The 23,614-nt window shown below is 41.0% G+C and overlaps 1 protein-coding gene across 4 annotated transcripts in view; it reads left to right on the top strand.

Annotated features, from left to right (window-relative positions):
• foxp3b (forkhead box P3b) overlaps window positions 1–20,161 on the top strand; it is a 38,110-nt gene extending 17,949 nt beyond the window's left edge. For 2 of the 4 annotated variants that reach the window (XM_072713172.1, XM_072713171.1), the window contains 13 exons: window positions 2,064–2,163; window positions 3,156–3,298; window positions 3,574–3,651; window positions 7,411–7,552; window positions 7,819–7,996; window positions 8,103–8,207; window positions 8,328–8,415; window positions 10,562–10,636; window positions 11,351–11,480; window positions 12,387–12,463; window positions 12,600–12,701; window positions 13,108–13,229; window positions 18,744–20,161. In XM_072713172.1, coding sequence (XP_072569273.1) covers window positions 3,158–3,298; window positions 3,574–3,651; window positions 7,411–7,552; window positions 7,819–7,996; window positions 8,103–8,207; window positions 8,328–8,415; window positions 10,562–10,636; window positions 11,351–11,480; window positions 12,387–12,463; window positions 12,600–12,701; window positions 13,108–13,229; window positions 18,744–18,795 — 1,290 coding nt within the window. In that variant the 5' untranslated portion in view covers window positions 2,064–2,163; window positions 3,156–3,157 and the 3' untranslated portion in view covers window positions 18,796–20,161. Of the gene's footprint in view, window positions 1–2,063; window positions 2,164–3,155; window positions 3,299–3,573; window positions 3,652–7,410; window positions 7,553–7,818; window positions 7,997–8,102; window positions 8,208–8,327; window positions 8,416–10,561; window positions 10,637–11,350; window positions 11,481–12,386; window positions 12,464–12,599; window positions 12,702–13,107; window positions 13,230–14,951 lie in introns of all 4 variants that reach the window. The other 2 variants (XM_072713170.1, XM_072713173.1) reach the window with 2 other exon arrangements.
• Window positions 20,162–23,614: the final 3,453 nt, after the last annotated feature.

Genomic DNA, 23,614 nt, shown 5'->3' with positions numbered 1-23,614 from the left:
TGTTCAGTTTGTGGTTTGTTTTGCTTGCCCTGTGGTTCTAAATATCACACATTGTCCTGCAAAATGCTAGAAAAAAATATTTTTGAGCACAATAAGTCCTGTGTCACAAAGTATGTAAGAATTTTGAATAATTTATTCATTTATTTCTGTAAAGTGCTTTCCAGGCGTAAGTCTTGGGTGACAGTTCTACCCTTGCTCTTAGAAATGTGTGGTTATGCATTTCTCACTATGTACAAGGCAGGTTAAACCAACGGTGAAATGCAGCTGACAGTATCACGCCCCCCCTTCCTCTGTCAGGCAGACTGCCTGCCTGTCTTCCCCATGCAGTGCTGTCACCGCAGTCTTGGAATGCACCTGTGCCTTCACTGCGTATCCCCCCCTTACTCCTGTGGCTCACGGTACCTTGTGGCTGTGGCTTGTTCTCTTGGTTGCTTGTTTACTTGTTTGAGATGAAAAGAAATATAGGAACTTCAGTTGTGAAGAAACACCAATGTTTCTAGAGTCAGGAAGATTATGTGAACTTCTAATCTGTGTCACTATGACCTGTGACTGAAGCTTAGAATAACTACAAAAAACTTGTAGCTTACATATTTAAGAAATATCATTTAGATAAAAAAGAATAGAAAAAATAATTCTGAAACCCCTCAATACATTGGCCATTTCTGTTTGCCACCTAACTCTCAAACTCAAATCAACGTGTTCATTACTGCTCATTAATGTCCCCATGGTACATCATTCTAATTGACATCCAGACCAGAGACCAAAATGGTATTCAAGAAAGAATGAAGATCCTGAAGATGTCTTTTGTATAAACCATAATTTAATTTTAAGAAAAATATTTTGTGAAACTGACTGGCCATATAGTCATGGCCGAAATTATTGGCACCCCTGGAATTTTTGCAGAAAATGCACCATTTCTCCCAGAAAATTGCTACAATTACAAGTGTTTATTTCCTTTATGTGCATTGGAACAACACAAAAAACAGAAAAAAGCCAAATTTGACATAATTTCACATAAAACTCAAAAACTGGGCCGGACAAAATTATTGGCACCCTCAACTTAACTTCCTATAACCATCAACAAACTTGTTACACCTCTCAACTGGAATTTTCGACCACTCTTCTTTTGCAAACTGCTCAAGGTCTCTCAGATTTGAAGGGTGCCTTATCCCAACAACAATTTTGACATCTCTCCATAAGTGTTCAATCGGATTTAGATCCAGACTCATTGCTGACCACTTCAGAACTCTCCAGCGCTTTGTCTTCAACCACTTCTGGGTGCTTTTAGAGGTATGTTTGGGGTCATTGTCCTGCTGGAACACCCATGACCTCTGACACAGACCCAGCTTTCTGACACTGGGCCCTACATTGCGCCCCAAAATCTTTTGGTAGTCATGATGATTTCACGATGCCTTGCACACAGTCAAGGCATCCAGTGCCAGAGGCAGCAAAACATCCCCAAAACATCGTAGAACCTCCACCATGTTTGAGTATACTGTAGGTACTGTGGTCTTTTCTTTGTAGGCCTCATTCCGTTTTCTGTAAACAGTAGAATGATTAGCTTTGCCAAAAAGCTCTACCTTGGTCTCATCTATCCACAAGACGTTCTCCCAGAAGGATTTTGGCTTCCTGAAGTACATTTTGGCAAACTCCAGTCTGGCTTTTTTATGTTTCTGTGTCAGCAGTGGGGTCCTCCTGGATCTCCTGCCATAGCGTTTCATTTCATCCAGATGTCGACGGGCAGTTCGAGCTGACACTGATGCACCCTGAGTCTGCAGAACAGCTTGAATTTGTTTAGAAGATGATTGGGGCTGTTTATCCACCATTCAGACTATCCTTCGTTGCAGTCTTTTATCAATTTTTCTCTTCTGTCCATGTCTATGGAGATTAGCTACAGTGCCAAGTGTTGTGAACTTCTTGATTATGTTGCACACCCTGGACAAAGGAACATGAAGATCTCTGGAGATGGACTTGTAGTCTTAAGATTGTTGATATTTTTCCAGAATTTTTGTTCAAAAGTCCTCAGACAATTCTCTGCTCTTCTTTCTGTTCTCCATGCTTAGTGTGGCACACAGACACACAACAGAAAGGTTGAGTCAACTTTTCTCCATTTTAACTGGCTTCAGGTGTGATTGCTATATTGCCAGCACCTTCTTGCCACAGGTGAGTTCAAACGAGCATCATATGCTTGAAATAAAATGATTTACACACAATTTTGAAAAGGTGGCAATAATTTTGTCCGGCCCATTTTTGGAGTTCTGCGTGAAATTATGTCAAATTTGGCTTTTTTTTCTTTGTTTTTTTGTGTTGATCCAATGCACATAAAGGAAATAAACATGTGTATACCAAAACATTTCTATTTGCAACCATTTTCTGGGAGAAATGGTGCATTTTTTGGAAAAATTCTAGGGGTGCCGATAATTTGGGCCATGACTGTACATCTTGACCCATTTGAGACCGAACTGGCCATTGTAAGTGACTAGGGGCTTTGATCCAGCAAATTAAAAATAAATTGTCTCTCAGCTGCTACTACTGTGTTTTAGTATTTTAAGTGCTTACAATGGCACAGACAAATTAAGGTCAAAGTACACAAACTGAAATAGAAATAAGCATGTTTCATGATTTGATTTATGACATATTCTTAGACGTGAATGTCTTGATTGATGAGTAACAATAAGCATGCACAAAAATGCAATAATACAGGGCTGTATGATTGCTACTCATATTCAGACCTCATATTCAGGATGATGCTGTTCAATTCTGTAATCCTGGTTTTATTTTTAATTATCACCTAGACTAAATTAAATTTGAATTGTTTTCAGTCTACTTGCAATGTTCTTCCAAGATTTGATGCTAAATGTTGTAGAATTCTTTTATGGATTGCTACAGTACCTACTTCAAATCAATACCTGTTTCCACATCCAATGTTTCTGGTTCATTTTCAGTTCATCATCATCTGCAGTCTGCTTACTTCTGTTTTTTTTTTTTTGTTTTGTTTTGTTTTGCTTTAGATGAATGTCATTGTGGGCATGATCTTAACAAAGCTTTGTGCAGCCATTATTTTGTACTGATCAAGTGACAACTGCTGTCATTTTGAACCTCATCCAACCTAATATTCCTTGTCCTGAGAGTGCACTGTGGTTCCACTCCACCAGCAATGCCCGGAAATGAGCGAAAGATTCAGAGCGATGGAAGGGAGCCGACTGAGTCAAAGGCCCAGAGGCCAAGGGAGGAGCCAGCAGAGTCGCCCAAGACCCCGCCTCAGGTGGAGGATGTCATACAACCAGTTTCTACTCAGGTACAGCTCTTTCTAGAAGTGCACAGTGGCAGCTACAATCATCCTTTAAATGGGTTCACCATCAATTTATGTATCAACAACAATACGAGTTACCCTGAAGGCAGGTGATGTGTGACATCAGGTTTCTCTGGGTTCTCCAGCACGCTAATAACATGTGATTAGGTGAACTGATGTCACTACATTGGCTAAAGTTTGTAATTGTGTGTTTGAAGAGCCATACAATTACACAAACCAAAATGATATGATCCCGTTTTTGTTTATGACACTCTTCACAGGTCTCGTTTCCGCTCATGTTTGGATCTGTGAATCCTTTTAACACCACATCCCAACTTCATACCATTCTTCTAAAACAGGTAAGACTGGTTTATGATTCAACCACGGGCTTCAGATTCCATAAATACTGGAAAACATATTGCAGAAACACGGATCTTAGAATTCTAATTTATAATATATCCATTTATTTGTATGAAAATTCTGTAATGATGGGAAAAAAGAAAACCTCTTAAGAAGACCTCTTACAAACAACAGGAGTACATTTAGGCAGTCAAATTATTCATTGTTGATTATCCGTCATTATAACACATAAAAGGAACAATGCATCCATCTCTCTAAGCCATTTCATCCCAAGCATTTGCTTTTAATGCTCATCAAATTGTTCCAGTGATCTGGAGACAGCTGCAGGAAACTGCATAAACCAAGGCACATGGTTTTAAAGACAAGAGAATTATGATGTCATCATTTAAAAAGAATTAAAAAGCACTCCTAGGGAATGAACACCAGGCACTTTTAAGGTGACGAGGGCACATGTTCAAACAGTACCATCTGTTGGCACAGCAAACTAACTGCAAAACTCCAGCTGCATTCAGTACAGCGATGAATGAAATTCTGAGATTGTCTGGTGCCGTCTGCCTTTCAGACAATAAGATGAAATGCATGAGTCAAGGAAAACAGAGTTTCTCATATGTCTGAAATTAGGTTCTACAAAATCCCCGTGCGTATTGTAGAAGCAGGACAAATATGACATTCTCACCAGATTCATCTCAGTCTGAAGCGGTTAAGGTCCTTGAATGATTTGTTTACTCTTGACTCATATTCTAGTTATCAGTTTGATGAACTGACAAAACGAACTCTCGATGTATATAATCGCATATGTTATGGATGAAGATGATGCAAGAATTAAATGATTTCATATTATATATGTTCATAGAAGAATGTAAAAATATTTTCTTAGGCTAAATGATGTCACAAAATTATCCGTAGTGTGTGATTGGATGTGCGTATGCACTCAGTATGGAACTGGATTCGTATCCACGGTGTCTCAGTGCCTAGTGGCCAGGATAAGCGGTTAGGAGATGGATAGATGCATCTTTGCAGAGGGTCTGATTGCCATCCATCCATTCTGGGAAAAAGGCAGTCTAGTGACAAATGTTGGCAATGATCCTTATCTATGCTACTGCTATTTTATTCAAGGGTGTAGTTTTGGTTTGACTACTGTTAGGAACCAAATCATCCTCAACCCCCACCCCCCACCCCCGAAACACATGGACCTACATCAGTAGGGACATGTCCCCATCATCCTTACCCAAATCTACGCCCTTGCTCTCATTATCTCCATTTGTTATAAACGGAGGTTCCTCAGCAATAGTAATTATACTCTTCATTGTCTCTGCCTGTACCTTTCCCGTTTCTAGAAGGGCAACTTAAAACAAAGCATGCAAGCCTGCACCCCACCCCCCCACAACATCCTTTCACATACTATTCTGAGTTATTTACCAAATGCTGAACATTTTGTAGAAAATAAACATGAACTCAGTGACAGAAAAGGATGTGATTAATGTCTTTATTAATGCTTGTGTGTGTATGTTAACTATATTCGATCAAATGTGATCCTCCATCACTGTAAATACAGGTCCTTCTCAAAAAATTAGCATATTGTGATAAAGTTCATTATTTTCTGTAATGGACTGATAAACATTAGATTTTCATATATGTTAGATTCATTACACACAACAGAAGTAGTTCAAGCCTTTTATTGTTTTAATATTGATGATTTTGGCATACAGCTCATGAAAACCCAAAATTCCTATCTCAAAAAATTAGCATATTTCATCTGACCAATAAAAGGAAAGTGTTTTTAATACAAAAAAAGTCAACCTTCAAATAATTATGTTCAGTTATGCACTCAATACTTGGTCGGGAATGCTTTTGCAGAATGCTTTTGACTGCTTCAATGCGGCGTGGCATGGAGGCAATCAGCCTGTGGCACTGCTGAGGTGTTACGGAGGCCCAGGATGCTTCGATAGCGGCCTTAAGCTCATCCAGAGTGTTGGGTCTTGCGTCTCTCAACTTTCTCTTCACAATATCCCACAGATTCTCTATGGGGTTCAGGTCAGGAGAGTTGGCAGGCCAATTGAGCACAGTAATACCATGGTCAGTAAACCATTTACCAGTGGTTTTGGCACTGTGAGCAGATGCCAGGTCGTGCTGAAAAATGAAATCTTCATCTCCATAAAGCTTTTCAGCAGATGGAAGCATGAAGTGCTCCAAAATCTCCTGATAGCTAGCTGCATTGACCCTGCCCTTGATAAAACACAGTGGACCAACACCAGCAGCTGACATGGCACCCCAGACCATCACTGACTGTGGGTACTTGACACTGGACTTCAGGCATTTTGGTATTTCCCTCTCCCCAGTCTTCCTCCAGACTCTGGCACCTTGATTTCCGAATGACATGCAAAATTTGCTTTCATCCGAAAAAAGTACTTTGGACCACTGAGCAACAGTCCAGTGCTGCTTCTCTGTAGCCCAGGTCAGGCGCTTCTGCCGCTGTTTCTGGTTCAAAAGTGGCTTGACCTGGGGAATGCGGCACCTGTAGCCCATTTCCTGCACACGCTGGCTCTGGATGTTTCTATTCCAGACTCAGTCCACTGCTTCCGCAGGTCCCCCAAGGTCTGGAATCGGTCCTTCTCCACAATCTTCCTCAGGGTCCGGTCACCTCTTCTCGTTGTGCAGCGTTTTCTGCCACACTTTTCCCTTCCCACAGACTTCCCACTGAGGTGCCTTGATACAGCACTCTGGGAACAGCCTATTCGTTCAGAAATTTCTTTCTGTGTCTTACCCTCTTGCTTGACGGTGTCAATGATGGCCTTCTGGACAGCAGTCAGGTCGGCAGTCTTACCCATGATTGTGGTTTTGAGTAATGAACCAGGCTGGGAGTTTTTAAAAGCCTCAGGAATCTTTTGCAGGTGTTTAGAGTTAATTAGTTGATTCAGATGATTAGGTTAATAACTCGTTTAGAGAACCTTTTCATGATATGCTAATTTTTTGAGATAGGAATTTTGGGTTTTCATGAGCTGTATGCCAAAATCATCAATATTAAAACAATAAAAGGCTTGAACTACTTCAGTTGTGTGTAATGAATCTAACATATATGAAAGTCTAATGTTTATCAGTCCATTACAGAAAATAATGAACTTTATCACAATATGCTAATTTTTTGAGAAGGACCTGTACTAGAATGTGTTTGGTAATCATCTGTTTTTAAACAATATTTGAAAATGTGAGAATCTTCAAGGCTGGATTCCTGCAAATTTTAATTGTGCAGCCATAAAGTATGTACTGGCAATGTCCGCTTTCCTGGAAAGTAACTCTCTTTTTTTGCATAATCCATACCTTAATGCCCTTGGGCTTAGATATAACTGTATAGAAAGTATGCATATAGTATCAAAATTAATTTAATGATTGAATAGAATCAAATTATATTGAATATCTTTAATTTCTTCCAATCATGTAAATGGGGCAGAAAAACAGCAAGGTGTGTACCGTAACAAGCATTAATATCATTGAGGAAATGCAGGCATTTTTAGGAAATAAGCAATTACATCACATTCTGCTACAGGTCCTTCAAGGTAGCAGCCAAGTGCTGAATCTGCTTTTTAGTTTAAATCCACTCAGCTGCTAACGCTATACCACAGCATTAAATTTGCTAAAGCCCAGGGCCATCTCACCCAGTATCTCCCGCATCATTTGAAACTTTGGGGTGCACTGTGACACCCAGATACGGTGAGGCGGGGAGGAGGGCAGGACTGAGGTGATGCTCTTGTCATTTTCAGTGTCCTAATGATGAGGTGAGCAAACAGCTCCTGCAGCTGATGTCACTGACCCCGCAGCTGAGTCAGCACAGACCCTCGGTTCTGCGCAGGGCCACCCATCTGTTTCCCCAGGATCTGTCTCTTCTCTCTTCCAGTAGGACAGGTACACTCAAAGAGAGGCATCACCTCTGTGAGATCAGCTTATATTTATGTGTATGTGGTCATGTATATATTACACTGTGGGGACCAAATAGCCCCACAATGTGATTAAAAAAAATCTGTTATTCTGACTTTGTTGGGAGAAAGAACTAAGAAAGTCTATGCTGTACATGAATGTGTAGCCTGTCTCCTTTATAATCACAGTCAACAACTTCACTGCAAGCTGACATGTGCTTTTCTCCCCCTTTTTTGACTGCCTTGCATCTCCAGCAAGATCTGCTGCTTCAAATCAGTCTGTTTGGCCGGACCAGGGCTCAGCACACACTTCTGACCTCATCTCGGTCTGCAAAGTGGAGACCAGTGATGGTGCCAAAGTTTCTCCTACTATGGCAGATTGTCCCCTTCAGCAAACAAGTCACAGTATAGCCAAGGCCAGCTCAACTCACAGGCAGGGCTCCACCTTCTCCAGCTTTTATGATAGCTACAATTTTTGATTCCTGGTGCTATAACCTAAATACAGTGAACAGTTCCTTAAACGGCCTCTTTTGCTTTAGCACTGCTCAATCTGGACTGGGGAGTTTAACTGCTCTGTTTGTAAACGGACTCTGCCGATGGCCAGGCTGTGAAGAGATGTTTGAAGAAAACTCTAATTTTCTGAAGTAAGCTGTGTTTTGGATGTTGATGCACATGTAACATGTGTCTACAGACAGACCAGAAATGCATATTCTGATATCTTGAAGCTCATTTATGCTGCCTAATTCTTGGTGTTCCTACACTAGACACCTCTACAGAGACCATGGCCGTGGGGACAGAAGTATTGCTCAGTGGCGAGTGCAACAAGACATGGTGCAACATATGGAGACTCAGGTTGGTCCTTGAAAAACAAATGAACCAGGGAAGAAGGATCCTCTCTGTTGTGAGCTTGTGTAATCAGGGTAGGCAGCATGAGCACTGCACCGTCATGTTTATTTGCATTCACCTTTCTAGAACACTAATAGGAAAGGTGACAGGATGTTGTACTTTTCTTGCTCATTGTGTGGCATTTTGTGTACATGCCCCTCTATTTTGTGGGCATCAGAGGTTGATTGGGACAGGCATTGAATGCCACTGCCACTCCCCAAGCCTCCAACAGCCTTTAGTTCTTTGATTGCATTCACAGATCTTTGTGGGGACCTGAAAAATGGGCCCCACAATGTAATATAATCATAATCCATACACCCACATACACAGAAACACACACATACATACGTATGTACACTCACCTAAAGGATTATTAGGAACACCTGTTCAATTTCTCATTAATGCAATTATCTAATCAACCAATCACATGGCAGTTGCTTCAATGCATTTAGGGGTGTGGTCCTGGTCAAGACAATCTCCTGAACTCCAAACTGAATGTCAGAATGGGAAAGAAAGGTGATTTAAGTAATTATGAGCGTGGCATGGTTGTTGGTGCCAGACGGGCCGGTCTGAGTATTTCACAATCTGCTCAGTTACTGGGATTTTCACGCACAACCATTTCTAGGGTTTACAAAGAATGGTGTGCAAAGGGAAAAACATCCAGTATGTGGCAGTCCTGTGGGCGAAAATGCCTTGTTGATGCTAGAGGTCAGAGGAGAATGGACCGACTGATTCAAGCTGATAGAAGAGCAACTTTGACTGAAATAACCACTCGTTACAACCGAGGTACAGTATGCAGCAAAGCATTTGTGAAGCCACAACACGCACAACCTTGAGGCGGATGGGCTACAACAGAAGAAGACCCCACCGGGTACCACTCATCTCCACTACAAATAGGAAAAAGAGGCTACAATTTGCACGAGCTCACCAAAATTGGACAGTTGAAGACTGGAAAAATGTTGCCTGGTCTGATGAGTCTCGATTTCTGTTGAGACATTCAAATGGTAGAGTCAGAATTTGGCGTAAACAGAATGAGAACATGGATCCATCATGCTTTGTTACCACTGTGCAGGCTGGTGGTGGTGGTGTAATGGTGTGGGGGATGTTTTCTTGGCACACTTTAGGCCCCTTAGTGCCAAATTGGGCATCGTTTAAATGCCACGGCCTACCTGAGCATTGTTTCTGACCATGTCCATCCCTTTATGACCACCATGTACCCATCCTCTGATGGCTACTTCCAGCAGGATAATGCACCATGTCACAAAGCTCGAATCATTTCAAATTGGTTTCTTGAACATGACAATGAGTTCACTGTACTAAAATGGCCCCCACAGTCACCAGATCTCAACCCAATAGAGCATCTTTGGGATGTGGTGGAACGGGAGCTTCGTTCCCTGGATGTGCATCCCACAAATCTCCATCAACTACAAGATGCTATCCTATCAATATGGGCCAACATTTCTAAAGAATGCTTTCAGCACCTTGTTGAATCAATGCAACGTAGAATTAAGGCAGTTCTGAAGGCGAAAGGGGGTCAAACACCGTATTAGTATGGTATTCCTAATAATCCTTTAGGTGAGTGTATATATAAAATATATAAAACTTGTTTTTCATTTATTTACATAGATACCTATGTTTAATGCCAATGACAGTTTCAATATCAAGAACAATAACTATTCACAAAATGTACAATTACAATAATATACTGTAGTAAAGGTTATGTGAATGTAGTTTCTCTCTCTCTCTCTCTCTTCCTTTCTCAAATGATTGGGATTCTGACGTCTCTGCGGGGCAGTGTGGGTCGGTGAGACAAAGACATGAGTCACATATTAAATCACACATTAAGTCACGACAGGGAAGACCTGGTGGAAAGGCTACTCAGAGTGGTGTGGAACTTAAAACCTGTGAACCATTTATTTTTGGACTTTTCCACTTAATATGTTTGGGCTCACTGAAACCACTGTTACCAAATCAGTGGATGCAGAGGTTCCACTGTATATAGATTTTTGATGTGCATACACTCGCCCCATTGAGCACAGGAGCCAGAAGAGTACTTGTTATTCTACATGCTGTAATATTGGAGCAGACTTGTAGGTGTCCACTGTGTTTTCAGCTCACCATGGAGAAGCGGAAGCTACTGGCTATGCAGCTTCATCTCCACATGCCTGAACACAGGCCCATTGACTCAGTAAGTGATTTGCAAGGCTATCTTCTGATCACTCATTGTCTTACACTCAGTGTTTTTGTCAAGCTGTCACATGAGTTGAAATGAATCAGCTGCATGAATGGATAAAAATGGGTCCATTTCTGAGACCTGTGCTTCTTGCCTTGGATAAAATTATAATTATTTGAATGAAAATATATTCTGGGTGCATACGTTTTCTAATCCATTGAATCAATTTTGGTAATCATGCCAGAGTAATATGTACCGATTATGTGTATGTTTTATACTAACCATACATGTCATTTAACAATAATAATATACTTTTATTCCATATCAATCATACTGCACACTTACTGTACTACTGCTGATGGTTTTTGGACCCTGATGTTGCTTGTATTTTATATTTATATTACCTATAAAATGTACTTATTACTCAGATTTTGTACTTTTACAGCACTGATATTATATATTTTTATATTTCTATCTTACTTATTTCTTATATATGTCCAAAGATTCAAATATAAATGCACCATTTGTGGTTAATGCAACTGCAATTTCATAGTGGTGGCACAACAACAATAAAGTTCTTGAATCTTGAATCTTGAGTGCATGTCAATCTGGCTGTTACAGTCATACACAAATTCAGCACACAAGTACATTTGCATGTCCCAGAAAACTGTATCGCAGTACTGCTCCCTGCAATGTTAGCAAGATATATGTATTTTTGGAATCTTTCAGCCCCAACAAGAGAGTTCAGAGAGACAGCAGTTATGGCTCCGTGACAGTGTCCCCTGCAGTGTCACTAAGGATGCCGCACAGCTGGTGCCACCAAGCTACTGGCCTGTTCCGAACTCCCACTTTGTTCCAGGTGAATATAACACTCTTCATTGTCATTTCAGGTCACATATTATGTTATGTGGCAACAGTCTGTACAGTAGCAAAGAATTCACAGAATGAAACAATAGACAATTCATACAATACATATGCAATGAGCGATACAAGGACACAATGACAACGCACAATACCCAATATAAATATAATATAAGAAAGCGAAAATTATACAACACATCAGATATCAGAATGCATCAATACATACTTTTGGAAATTAAAGAGCATGCAATATATCCTCACCAATTTGACAAATTTATATTGCTCTTCATACATGCTTTACTAGGAATTTACAAAACAGATTAACTTTTGGATTCACTTTCTTTGAATTCTAATCTAGGCTAGTACGCAGCAGTTTCATACAATGCCTACTCATTCAAAGCCCTGTGTCATTTTACAGACCCCGGGACTCATGCGAAATAAGGGGATTCAAAATAAGAGTAATCTGTTAAAATGTGAACATCACAACTGAAGACTGTGGCTTTATAAATTGAAGGAATACTGTACACCTAGTGATATATGCTGTAGGTGTCGATATTCCGATCTGAAAAATAGTGGTGTTTTCTGGGCTGTTTATTTCATTTCCATATTCATATAATATAACTGCTACAGAAATTAGTCTGCATGATATTAGAGTTTTAGAAAATGATGAATCCATGGTGCACATAATACCATTTCTTTGGGAACTAGCTAAGAAATTATAAAAAAAAACGTGTTTGTAACTCCCTGTTAAAAGTAGCTTCTTTGATTTCACATTAGAAATAATTACATGTAAGCATCCAGTCATCTATCTACCATGAAGCCACTTTTCTTGGTGAGGGTTTCAACATATAATGATAATATGATGTAATATTTAGCAGTATTAATAGCACATAATGCTTTGCAGAACTTGTTCCCAGCATTGACTGCTACAAGTACCACAACATTCGGCCACCTTACACCTATGCTTCCCTAATCAGATGGGTGAGTAAACATCAAGCATTTTACAAACCACGCAGTACAGAAAAATATATGCATAATCAGCAATATAATTCTTGGCCGTGCAAAATAAATGGCCATTTCAACAATTTGTTTATCGTTTCTCCTTGGATGGTCTCAGGCAATTCTGGATTCCCCAGAGAAGCAGCTGACTTTGAATGAAATCTATCATTGGTTCACCAAAATGTTCTACTACTTCCGGCACAACACGGCTACATGGAAGGTACCTGTACATGGTTCTCTCATACTTCTGAGATGTAAAGCGAATTTAGGTCTAAGTACTGCTGGTTTTCTAGCCTTCCTTTACCTGTCAGTCAGGTGTGAAGCCTCTGACCAATCAGAATCAGTAATTATTAAACAACTACCTGGGGGAACTGAAAACACGGCCTGGATTTGGAATCGAGGTCCAGAGTTGAAGAACCCTGTTCTATAGGATAATTATTTAAAATATGTTTGCTACTCAAATTCTAGCCTAAACACGACCAATGGTAGCCCTGTGCTTTTTAAGTTAAACCACTACAGACAATTCAGCAATAAAAATGATTACAAACCACTGCAATTCAGATATTAACATTTTATATTTACATGTCCCTGTCCTAACCCTCAGTACCTTTGATTGCCCTCCGCAGAATGCTGTCCGTCATAACCTCAGCCTCCATAAGTGTTTTGTACGTGTGGAAGGAGGAAAGGGAGCAGTCTGGACAGTGGATGAAACTGAATTTCAGAGGCGAAAGGGGCAGAAATTTAACCGGTAAGAGGCCCGTTTCTGGTCACATGTTTGCAATAAGAAAAGGAATAAAATTATTAGTATTAGCACCCCTGACATACAATGCCTGAGTAGCCATGAAACTGGAGTAGCACAGGGTTGCATCTCAACACCAAACACTGAACCTCAAAAGTGTGCCTTTTTCCAAGATTTGCTTTTCCTTGAACATTGAACACAGTGGTTTTAAGGAAGGATTATGGTTAGATAGGAATACGTACAGTATACAATGTTTGCACAAGGATTATATGTGCATTATCTGGCACTTATGCTTCCTATTTCATTGCATACTCTGTTTCTCAGATGTATAAAGTACTGTGGCCATGACGGCCGTGACAGCTAGTCAGTGTTGTACCCTTTTTGAGGATTTTTTGCCCAGTGTCATATACAGAACTATAGCCCACTTTCCAAAGCATTGTAAAGTAACAGTGGACTAAAAGACACTGAGGATCAGTCTTCAGTTTTGCTCACAAATTTCCAACTTAATTTAATTTAGGGAGCTAATGCAATATTATTGTGTATCCAACTGTAGTTTTAAACAGTGAAACAAGGATGCAAAATACTCTATGTACAGTGGAAACCGCTTATATAGTGATCCCGTCTGTCTGGGTGAAATTGATCCCTATAAGCACATGATTATTATAACCATTTTTTTTCTTCTTTATGTCTCAGGCAGATTACCATCTAATTGACATTTGTATATTTATTACATGAATATAAGGTAATAAAACGGACAGTGTCGCTATTTATTTAATTTTATTCATATTTCAAAATATGGTACAGCTGTTTCAAATGCTTTTCAAAGTACAGTACTGTACAAATTAAATTACTGAACTATGCATGATTCAAATACACTATAATACACTACAGAACTGTACGTAATATTCAATTCAATTAAACGTTTATTGTAGTTTCACTGCTGCATCTTGGTGGCTCTTTTTTGGCGGCTTATCATAAGTTTTGATGAGTCTATATTTGTCATTGAGAGAAAATGACTTTCTTTTCTCCGTCATCTTTTCTGTGCACGCCGCATTAGCCTCAGGTAGCCGCATTAGCCTCAGGTAGCAGCATTAGCCTCAGGTAGCCGCATTAGCCTCAGGTAGCAGCATTAACCTCAGGTAGCCGCATTAGCCTCAGGTAGCAGCATTAGCCTCAGGTAGCTGCATTAGCCTCAGGTAGCCGCATTAGCCTCAGGTAGCCGCATTAGCCTCAGGTAGCCGCATTAGCCTCAGGTAGCAGCATTAGCCTCAGGTAGCCGCATTAGCCTCAGGTAGCAGCATTAACCTCAGGTAGCCGCATTAGCCTCAGGTAGCAGCATTAGCCTCAGGTAGCTGCATTAGCCTCAGATAGCAGCATTAGCCTCAGGTAGCTAGCCAGAAGCAGATGGTTTACCGCAAGACAAAGTAGGCAAGTAAAAGAAAGAATTACCATAGTTTTAATTTTCCATATGTTGTTATGCATAAAAAGACCCAAAATGAACACTGTAAGCAGACTACTTGATTACTATAAACAAATTGTTTAAACAGTATTTGCACAGGGATGATTCTGTCCAAAGTGTTTGATTACTATATCCAGGATCTCTATAAGCGGTGTCCACTGTACTTAGAGGCATTTAGTGAATTCTTAGGGCTGTACAGTATGTGATAATAACTATAATCATTCATTTTCTGCCTGTGCGTGTAGTATTTAAAAACATTTATCTTTCTACAGAGCTCTGCCCTACTCACTCTGCCCTCAGGGGTCCTGAACTGCACCTCAAGTGGTTTAAACAAGCCGAACCCTCATATTGGGAGAGTTTCACTAGACTAGTTCTTCCTGTTTCCTTCATGTCATTTTCTTATTATCTTTTTAGTGGATAGCTACTCGACTGGTTTTCTCTCATTTTCTTCAGATGTTGCTCATATAGATGGTGATTATTTTTTAAAACAAAAGAAACAATCAAAATATGACCTGTGGCTGGATTAATCAATTAGTTGAATAATGAATTGAATAATCTGCTAAACTTTTGTATTGAAATTGATTAAACTGTGTCCTGTCATGTTCGGAAGGAGGAGCAACCCAGGTGCGGCCGCGGACCAGATTTAAATCACTTTTATTTGGACAAAAAAAAGAACCAGGAACAAAACAGGACCACAAAGGGTCTAACTGGGAACTGGGGGATACCTAAAGGCAGAGGAAGACACAGGCAGCCACATGGAGTTACAGGGTCAAATAAGCAGGGATCATGCAGGAACTGACACAGGCAGCCACATGAGTAACGACAATGACCAGACTGGGACTGACGAGACATCCAGGCACTATTATACAAGATAAACAAGGGTACGATGAGCAATAGGCATGGCCCATTAGGGCCACATCAGGGAGGAGATGAGAGGTTCAGGCAGACACATGTTGCGCAGCACATGACAGTAACCCCCCACCCCCTCCCCCTTGGAGCATGCACTTCAGACACGGAGGATGAACAGGGACAGGGACCGAGGGGACCAGACACCAGGGCAAACACACAGGCCCGGGGACAGATGGAACACCTGATAGGACAGGGCATGGCCGGACCGACAGCACACAGGACAGACACCAAATGGGACCAGGAATTGGACAGAAGAGACAGATACTGTACAACACTAGAGGGATAGGGCCACAGGACAGGACACATGGCACGGCTAGGGGCACGGAACGGGCAGGGACAGGACCAGGGGCCAGAACGGCTCCAGGACAGGGCGGACAGGCAAAGTGACAGGAACAGAGACATGGGAGGACACAGACCAGGGATAAACGGAGGCACAAGAGGGTGCTGGGACAGGGGGCTTAATTGGGCCCAGATGAAGCGGGAAACGTCCAAGGACCCCTCGGAGTTGGGGAAAGCAGGGTGAAGGGCGAGGGGTGGCAGCTGCTGGCAAGGTAGGGATTGACGGGACAGTGGGACCGGTGGGCTCCGACGAGGCAGCAGGATCACCAGGAGGAGTGTAGGGCACTGAGGGGCCTAAAGGGCCAGAGGTGGAGTGGGCTGTGGGTACTGCCTCCTAAGAAGGGGAACCTAGGTGGCCGGGGCTGGTTTTGTGTCCCTGCCTCCCTCTCTGAGGAACAGGATCCAGAGGGTCCCACTGCAAGTCCTCAGGCAGGGCATCCTCAAAGTCCATGCAGTCTAGCCAGGCAGCAACCGGGGAGTCAGGATCCAGTGCAGCGAGGAGGTTGGGGCGTCGGGAGCCAATGACATGGTGGACTTGGTAAGGAAGGCACCCACCTTGCAGCTATGGATGAGGACGGCGCCGTCGAGGCACCAACAGGCATGGAGGATGCTGACAGGACAGCAGGAGACGAGGCAGACAGGATGGCAGGAGATGAAGAGGAGGCAACAACTGGCAAGACACAATGTCTGGACCAGACATGGACATCACTTGGGACGGTGATATGGTATCACCTGGGCCAGGAGTGGGTGTTGCAGAAGCAGCTTCCCTGGGGCCATGGACTGGGGTTTGATCCAGATTTCAACAGCACCGGTGAGGCTGTGACCAGGTAGCCAGAAGACTCCCCTGAGCCTGGCGCTGGAGAAGTGGGCTCCTCTGGGCCTGGAGCAGGCAAAGTGGCCCTCTTGGGTCAGAAACCAGGGTTTCAGGCGGAGTGGCCCTCTCTGGGCCAGGAGCTAGGGATACGGGCGGACTGGTTATTTCTGGACCTGGAGCCAGAGACACAGGCAAGGCGGCCGCCTCTGAGCCAGGAATGGGACTGTGGCAGGTGGGGCAGTGTGCTCTGGAGGTGCTGCAGAGATGAGGACAGACCCTGGAGGCACATCAGTGGTGAGGATGGGCTTTGGAGGTGCATTAGAGGTGAAGATGGGCTCTAGAGGCACAGCAGTAAAGCGTTGCTTGGGACGGCCACGCGATGAGCAGCAAAGTGCTGCAGAGATGAGGATGTGCTCTGAAGATGCAGCAGCAAAGTGCTGAGGGGTGCTGGCCTCTTCAAGGCCTAGGACTTGAGACTCTGGTGGAAACATTTATTTATTTTGAGCTAGGCTTTGTACCACACGCCCTGCCATGTTGTCCTTGTAGTGAGCCCATCTGGGTGGACCTCCTCCTTTTGCCAGGGGTCCAGACATGCAAGGGATCCGGTGTACCGCGTTCCTGCAGGACTTCAGAGTCATACGAGAGCCTCCCCAGCGGTTGGGGAAAACACCAAGGACTGGCCAGGGGGAGCAGACAGACAGGCACATCATGAAAAGCTCTCTGGGAAGCCATTGGGCCGTTTGGGCAGTCTGGTTATTCTGTCACATTTAGGGAGAGGTACAACCCAGGTGCTGCCATAGAGCATGTATAAAAAGGTTTTATTTGGACAAACAAAACAGAACAAGGAACAAAACAGGACCACACGGAGTCTAACGGGGAACTGGGCATAAATAAAGGCAGAGGAAGACACAGATCGAACACAAGGAAGTGCAGGGCCAGATAAGCAGAGATCATGCAGACACTGATACGGGCAGCAACATGGGTAATGACAATGACTGGACTGCAGCTGACGAAAAAGACAGGCACTCTTACACAAGATTAATGGGTACAACAAGCAAGGGATGGGCAAACACACGACAAGCAGAACATGACATGTCCTATGAGCCTCCTCCTGAAAAATCTTAATACATTCAACACATTTGATGCTAATGTAGCAAATATTTAATCTATTTAGTATTACAATCACTCCCAATTTAGCGATTGAGTTCTGTAACAAAGACCAGATTGATAAATAAAATAGTCCACCTCGTGGATATTTTTAACGACATTCTACTTCAAAGATCTCTTCGGAAATTCGGTAACAAATGTACACATTGTCAGAATATTTTTTATTACCATCATATTTGTAAATGATAGCTAACTGAGGCAGTCGCTAAATGGGGAGTGGTGGCATTCTGAATAACAGTTACGCCCGTTACGGTGGCGGTTGATAAGTGAGTTACACTGTAGCCTCACAGCTCCCGTATTGGGGGTTTTGATCCTGCTGCTGGTCGGTGTGTGAAGTTTGCATGTACTGCCTGTGTTGTGCAGGTTTCTTCCTCTAGACCAGCAACATGCGGTTATCTGCCTTGTGCCCTATACTTGCTGGGATGGGCCCTGTGACAATGCATTATGTAATAATGCTGCATTATGAAATAACTCCACAGAATGTAACAAATTAAATGATGATAATAATAATAATAATAATAATAGGGTAATGTTGCAATATAAAATTAGAATATAGTCTATAAATTTGTAACATTTTGTTACAAAATGCGATATTATTACATAATGCATTGTAATAGGACCCAAGGTTACAGTGACACGGTAAAGCAAATCGGTTACGGAATATGGCCTTTACATTTCCTGTTGATTTGATTTTGTAATTAGACAATTCAGGCAAGCTCACTTGGGTAATGCCAAGAATTTTAAATGATCTTATTTTACACCCATTGTAATGGGTTTGTTGAAGATGTACTTCCTGCATTGAGTGCATATTGCACTGGTCTTACTGTCACCACAGGTCAGCTCTCGTGTTGCCCGTTTTCTTCTGGCACCTGCCCCTCCTGAAGTGAATCTGAAAGAGGGCCTGGGTGCCTCAACTTGAACTCTCACAATACTGAAAGGAGTGCCCAGGACTTCTCCAAATTATCTGGTCTCATGTCTGGATCTGGGGACCAACAAGTTTCTCAAGGAATATTTGGCAGTGATGCAATTTTCCAAACTACTGGTTTACATCACTCCAATAGACATAAACACAATAATTATTGAAACACAACAGCATTGTCAAAAATCAACAGAAACCAATGAGCAGTCATTTCTGAACTGCTAGTGGAATTGGGTGATATATAGTTAAAATACTGTATTGTTATTGTCAAGATTCATATCATCATCAGTTTGAATATTTTGAGTATTATGACATATCCTAAACACATGTTCTCTTGCATAATTTAACAGTTATAATGCACTATTTCTTACACAAATTCTATTAAGGTATGAGTGTTTTTGGCGTAATTTATCATTATATCTATCACATCCTCCATATCTACAAAGAAACAGTTTGGTCATCATAATCAGATACTCAAAACACTGATGTGGTGAAAATCTCTGAAAATATCGCCCAGCCCTAATTGCTACTAACTCATCAGAGTTATTGACTTACTACAGTCCCTTTGGTTCAACAGTAGTTTAGCCCACAGTCCAAATTTAGAAACTTATTAGAGAAGTTTAGATTTTTTGGGGGGTGCTCCCCCAAATGATATTCTGGGATATACCTGTACATTCTGCACATAGCTAGACTGCCGATCACATGCTGCCTAAAAACTGATGCCATTCAGACTTGTTTGGCAGAGACAGCCAGAGCAACAACATCGTCTGAATGAAAGAAGCCATTTTTTCCTGTATACCTCTGATCACAGCCACAACAAACAAACACAGTTATCATAATAAATCTCCCTAGAGATGTCAAGTATTCCAGTTACTTGGTTTTTGGAAAACGTTTGATCTTTTACAAGTTGCTTGTTCATTTTTATTTGTACCTTTTATGTTATATTAGCCTATAAATGTATATGATTTTGTCTGATCAAGTTGGTCATGCTCAGTATAACAAAATATTGTTTGTATTAAAGTTTTTCTGAGTTGCTTTGGACAGTATCTGTAAACAGACTTAAGGTTCTCCCAACTGCTTGTGCATTTCTCAAAACAGTTTGTACACCACAGCACAGCAAATTTGAATAACCAGCAAAATGAAATTATTCATTAATAATTAATTTCATTCATGTTTCAAAATGCAGTTTTCTTGTCAGCCATTTAGTCAATGCAAATGTGAAATCAATGAATCATTGCCTAGAGATATATCAGTAAAAATGTTTAGTCATGTTGTCAACATAAAAATTTACTATGGAAGTATTTCACATATTAAAGTTATCAATTGAGGCTCGATTTACTTCACTATCATTTCTCTGTAGCCAACTGAATTTGTTTGTGCACCAAACCACATATACTTATGTTCTAGAAACATTACAAGGTTTTACCATATTAATATCTTCTACAAGACAGGAATACTGTAACATTTGTAAGGTGTTTTTTTTCATGACAACAAAAATGACAACACTACACAAACAAACAAATACAATGTCACGTTCAGCTTGGAGGCGAGCAGGGAAGCAGGCGAGAGCAGCCAGGAAGTCAGGTAAACGGGTTTATTTGTCACGAAAGGACTGACAGGTACGGACATCGACGGACACTACAATGACAGATCTGGGGAAGACTGACTCAGACAAGGACTAAATACTGTACAAAAGACAAGCTAGACCTAACAGGACACAGGTGATCACACTCAGGGCTGAACACGAGGTAACGAGGTGGGCGTGGCACACATCAGGAGCGGACGGAGCGGGGCGTGACATACAAAAAATATGAAGTTATATGTTACAGTAAAAATGTACACAGTACTTCGGGTATTTAATGTATTCAAATCTTGTGGGCATCAGTATCACTGATTAATTACACTGGATGGCTGCAGTCTGTCTAAGTTGTCACAGTGATGCAGAACCTACTGTACATTTAACCAGTTTACTGTATGTTTTGGTGTCTATATCAAATATCAATATTAAAATAGGAACAATAGTGGTCCTAAAATTGAACCCTGCGATACCCAATGAGTCTGGATGCTGTTCAGCCAAATGGCTATTTCAATATTAGTTTAAATTCTAGAACTTGTGGCCATAAGTGGAAATTAGTGGGAGAACATTTTAAAACAAATTTGAGAAAGCACTTCTTTACACAGCTTGTAGTTAGAGTATGGAATAGTCTTCCTGCTAGTGTAGCGGAAGCTAACACCTATATTTAAAGGAACCCATGGGTTCCTTTAAATCAGAGCTAGATAAGATTTTAACAACTCTGAGCTATTAGTTAAGTTCTCCCCAAACGAGCTTGGTGGGCCGAATGCCCCCTCTCATTTGTAAATTTCTTATGTTCTTATGTTCTTGAACGCAGGTCCACTGTGACATTGTGCCTCTAATAACTACCAGCTGCTTCCTGTCTGTTAACCAGTTTTTGATCCAAGTTGCTACAGTTCTTATAATCCCTGCAGTTTTGAGCTTAAACAGGAGCCGTTTGTGGAGGACAACATCAAAGGCCTTCTGGAAATCTAAGTAGATCACATCGTAGGCCTATTTTCTGTTGTAGCTTCCTCAAAGAACTAGTAGATTAAACAGGATTTACCTCTCCTAAATCCATGTTGGCTATCCCTCAGAATGTTATTTGAATCCAGGTAATCTACCATTTTCACTTGGATTATAGCTTCCATTACTTTTCCAGTTATGCAAGTTAAACTGATTGGCCTATAGTTTGCTGGATTACTTCTATCCCCTTTTTTGAATATGGGTGTTATATTAGCATGCTTCCAATCAGAAGGTACCACACCAGCAGATAAGGATTTCTGAAACAGTAAAGTTAAAGGTTGGCTAATAATATCCCTCATTTCTTTTAAAACTATAGGTAAGATGCCATCAGGACCCTGCGATTTATTTATTTTGAGCTTAGCTAGGCTTAGTACCACATCAGCCTCAGTTATATACATATTAGTTATAGACGATGCTGGATTAGTAATAAGAACTGGTAAGTTACTCGTGTCCTCAACTGTGAACACCTGTGTAAAATAATCATTAAACTCATTTACTATATCAGTTTCATTTTCAATTATAAGGCCCTTACTACCCTGCAAATTAGTGATTTCAGCTTTTAAAGCTCTTTTGGATAAACTTTTAATGTCACCTTAGCCTCCAATGCAATCTTCCTTTCTACATTCCTTTTAGCGAGTCTAATGTTATTTTTTAACTCAACCTGTAGACTTATTTTGAAATCATTAGTTATTTTCCATTAGCGGAAGAGCCCTTTTCCTCCTGACTTTATTTATTTCTGTAGTAAACCACCTTGGTTGCAGCTTCCTAGATTAAGTTTTCCTGGAAACAGCTATGAAGTCCTCTTGCACTTGCAACAATATGCTTTAGTTCCATGGGTTTAGCATCTCTATCCTATTCACCTTTGCCTTATCCTAATGAGAACTGAGGGTGGGGGGTTTAACATTTAATAAATAAGAACTATAATAATGAATCCACACACACACAATAGAGACTATTACCCTTAACATCACTGAATATTTTTGTCTTACCTGCAGCAATACTGTAATGTTGGTTATTACACCCACAGAGCTTAACGTCAGACAATTTATGACAGCTTGAGTTTGATTCTAAAGAAGCAAGATAACTGGACTGATATTTGTATATTGCAGTTTTGTTTCAGTGTCACTCACATATTTTGAAATGAACCAGGCATGGGTGGAACTTTTGCTACCAGCCACCTGGGCTAGTGCAGTAAAAAGTGGTTCAGCATGCAATTTTTTATTATAAGTCAGTGGGCTAGCATTCAGTTTTTTGTACTCACTCTTAATCTAAATCACTTACCCCCAGCCCTGAAACCATGTTAATTCATATATACTACTTGATAAGAACATAAGAGGAGGCCATTCGGCCCATCAAACTCGATTGGGGAGAACTCAGTCACCCCCCCATAACATTTTCTTTCTGGGGCTATTCTTATTTGATAATGACATTGCAGGGGGCATCTATATGTTAAAAGCATGTGTGGGCTACACTTGGAGATGGCTGTTAAATAAGTGGGATTTAGATTTGATCTTAATTCAAGGATTTTTTTTTACAGAATATGTTCACATTAATCATTTAGCTCAAGAACACAACATAGCTGTGTTTATAACCCACAATATTACAGTTACAAGACTAGTTCATTAACCATAAACCCAAGAGCAGATGTATACGTCATTAGTTTATCCTGTCATAAATAAAGTGCCAGTTCTCAGCTTCTCTTTATTCCTTAGTTTGCCATCCTGTACCGGGTATTATTGTCTGTCCACTTATTCGAAATACAGAGCGTCATCCTAAGACATACTTAAAAACCACAAAACAGGAAGGAAGAGAATATGCCAAATTATTGCAATAATTTAAAAAAAAATCTAATAAGAACAATTCAATAGATGGTGCCCAATAAACGTAAATTACAAATCTGATTCTGTCGGCAGTAACGCAGCCCTAAGACCGAAAAGACCTTTGCTTGTGTTCAAAAAATGTAATACTTGTAATATTATCTACAGATATGGGGAGCATATTGGTAAAATTACAGAGGCATAGACGTAACATTCACTCGACTGTCAAATTTCTCTCGTCGCCATCGATTGGGTCATTACATCGTTGCTATTTTCCATCATTTAGTATCTGGCGCCTGATTGATGAGAATTGCTTTCATCGCCGACCAATCAGACAAATGTCACATGAGGTAAACAAGTCAAAAATGGAGTTTACGTCTCCGGTGATTGGC

Source organism: Paramormyrops kingsleyae, chromosome 6 (genome assembly GCF_048594095.1).
Source record: "Paramormyrops kingsleyae isolate MSU_618 chromosome 6, PKINGS_0.4, whole genome shotgun sequence".
Classification (NCBI taxonomy): domain Eukaryota; kingdom Metazoa; phylum Chordata; class Actinopteri; order Osteoglossiformes; family Mormyridae; genus Paramormyrops; species Paramormyrops kingsleyae.
Note: the sequence above shows the minus strand (reverse complement) of the source record. Positions and strands in the feature narration are given on the sequence as shown.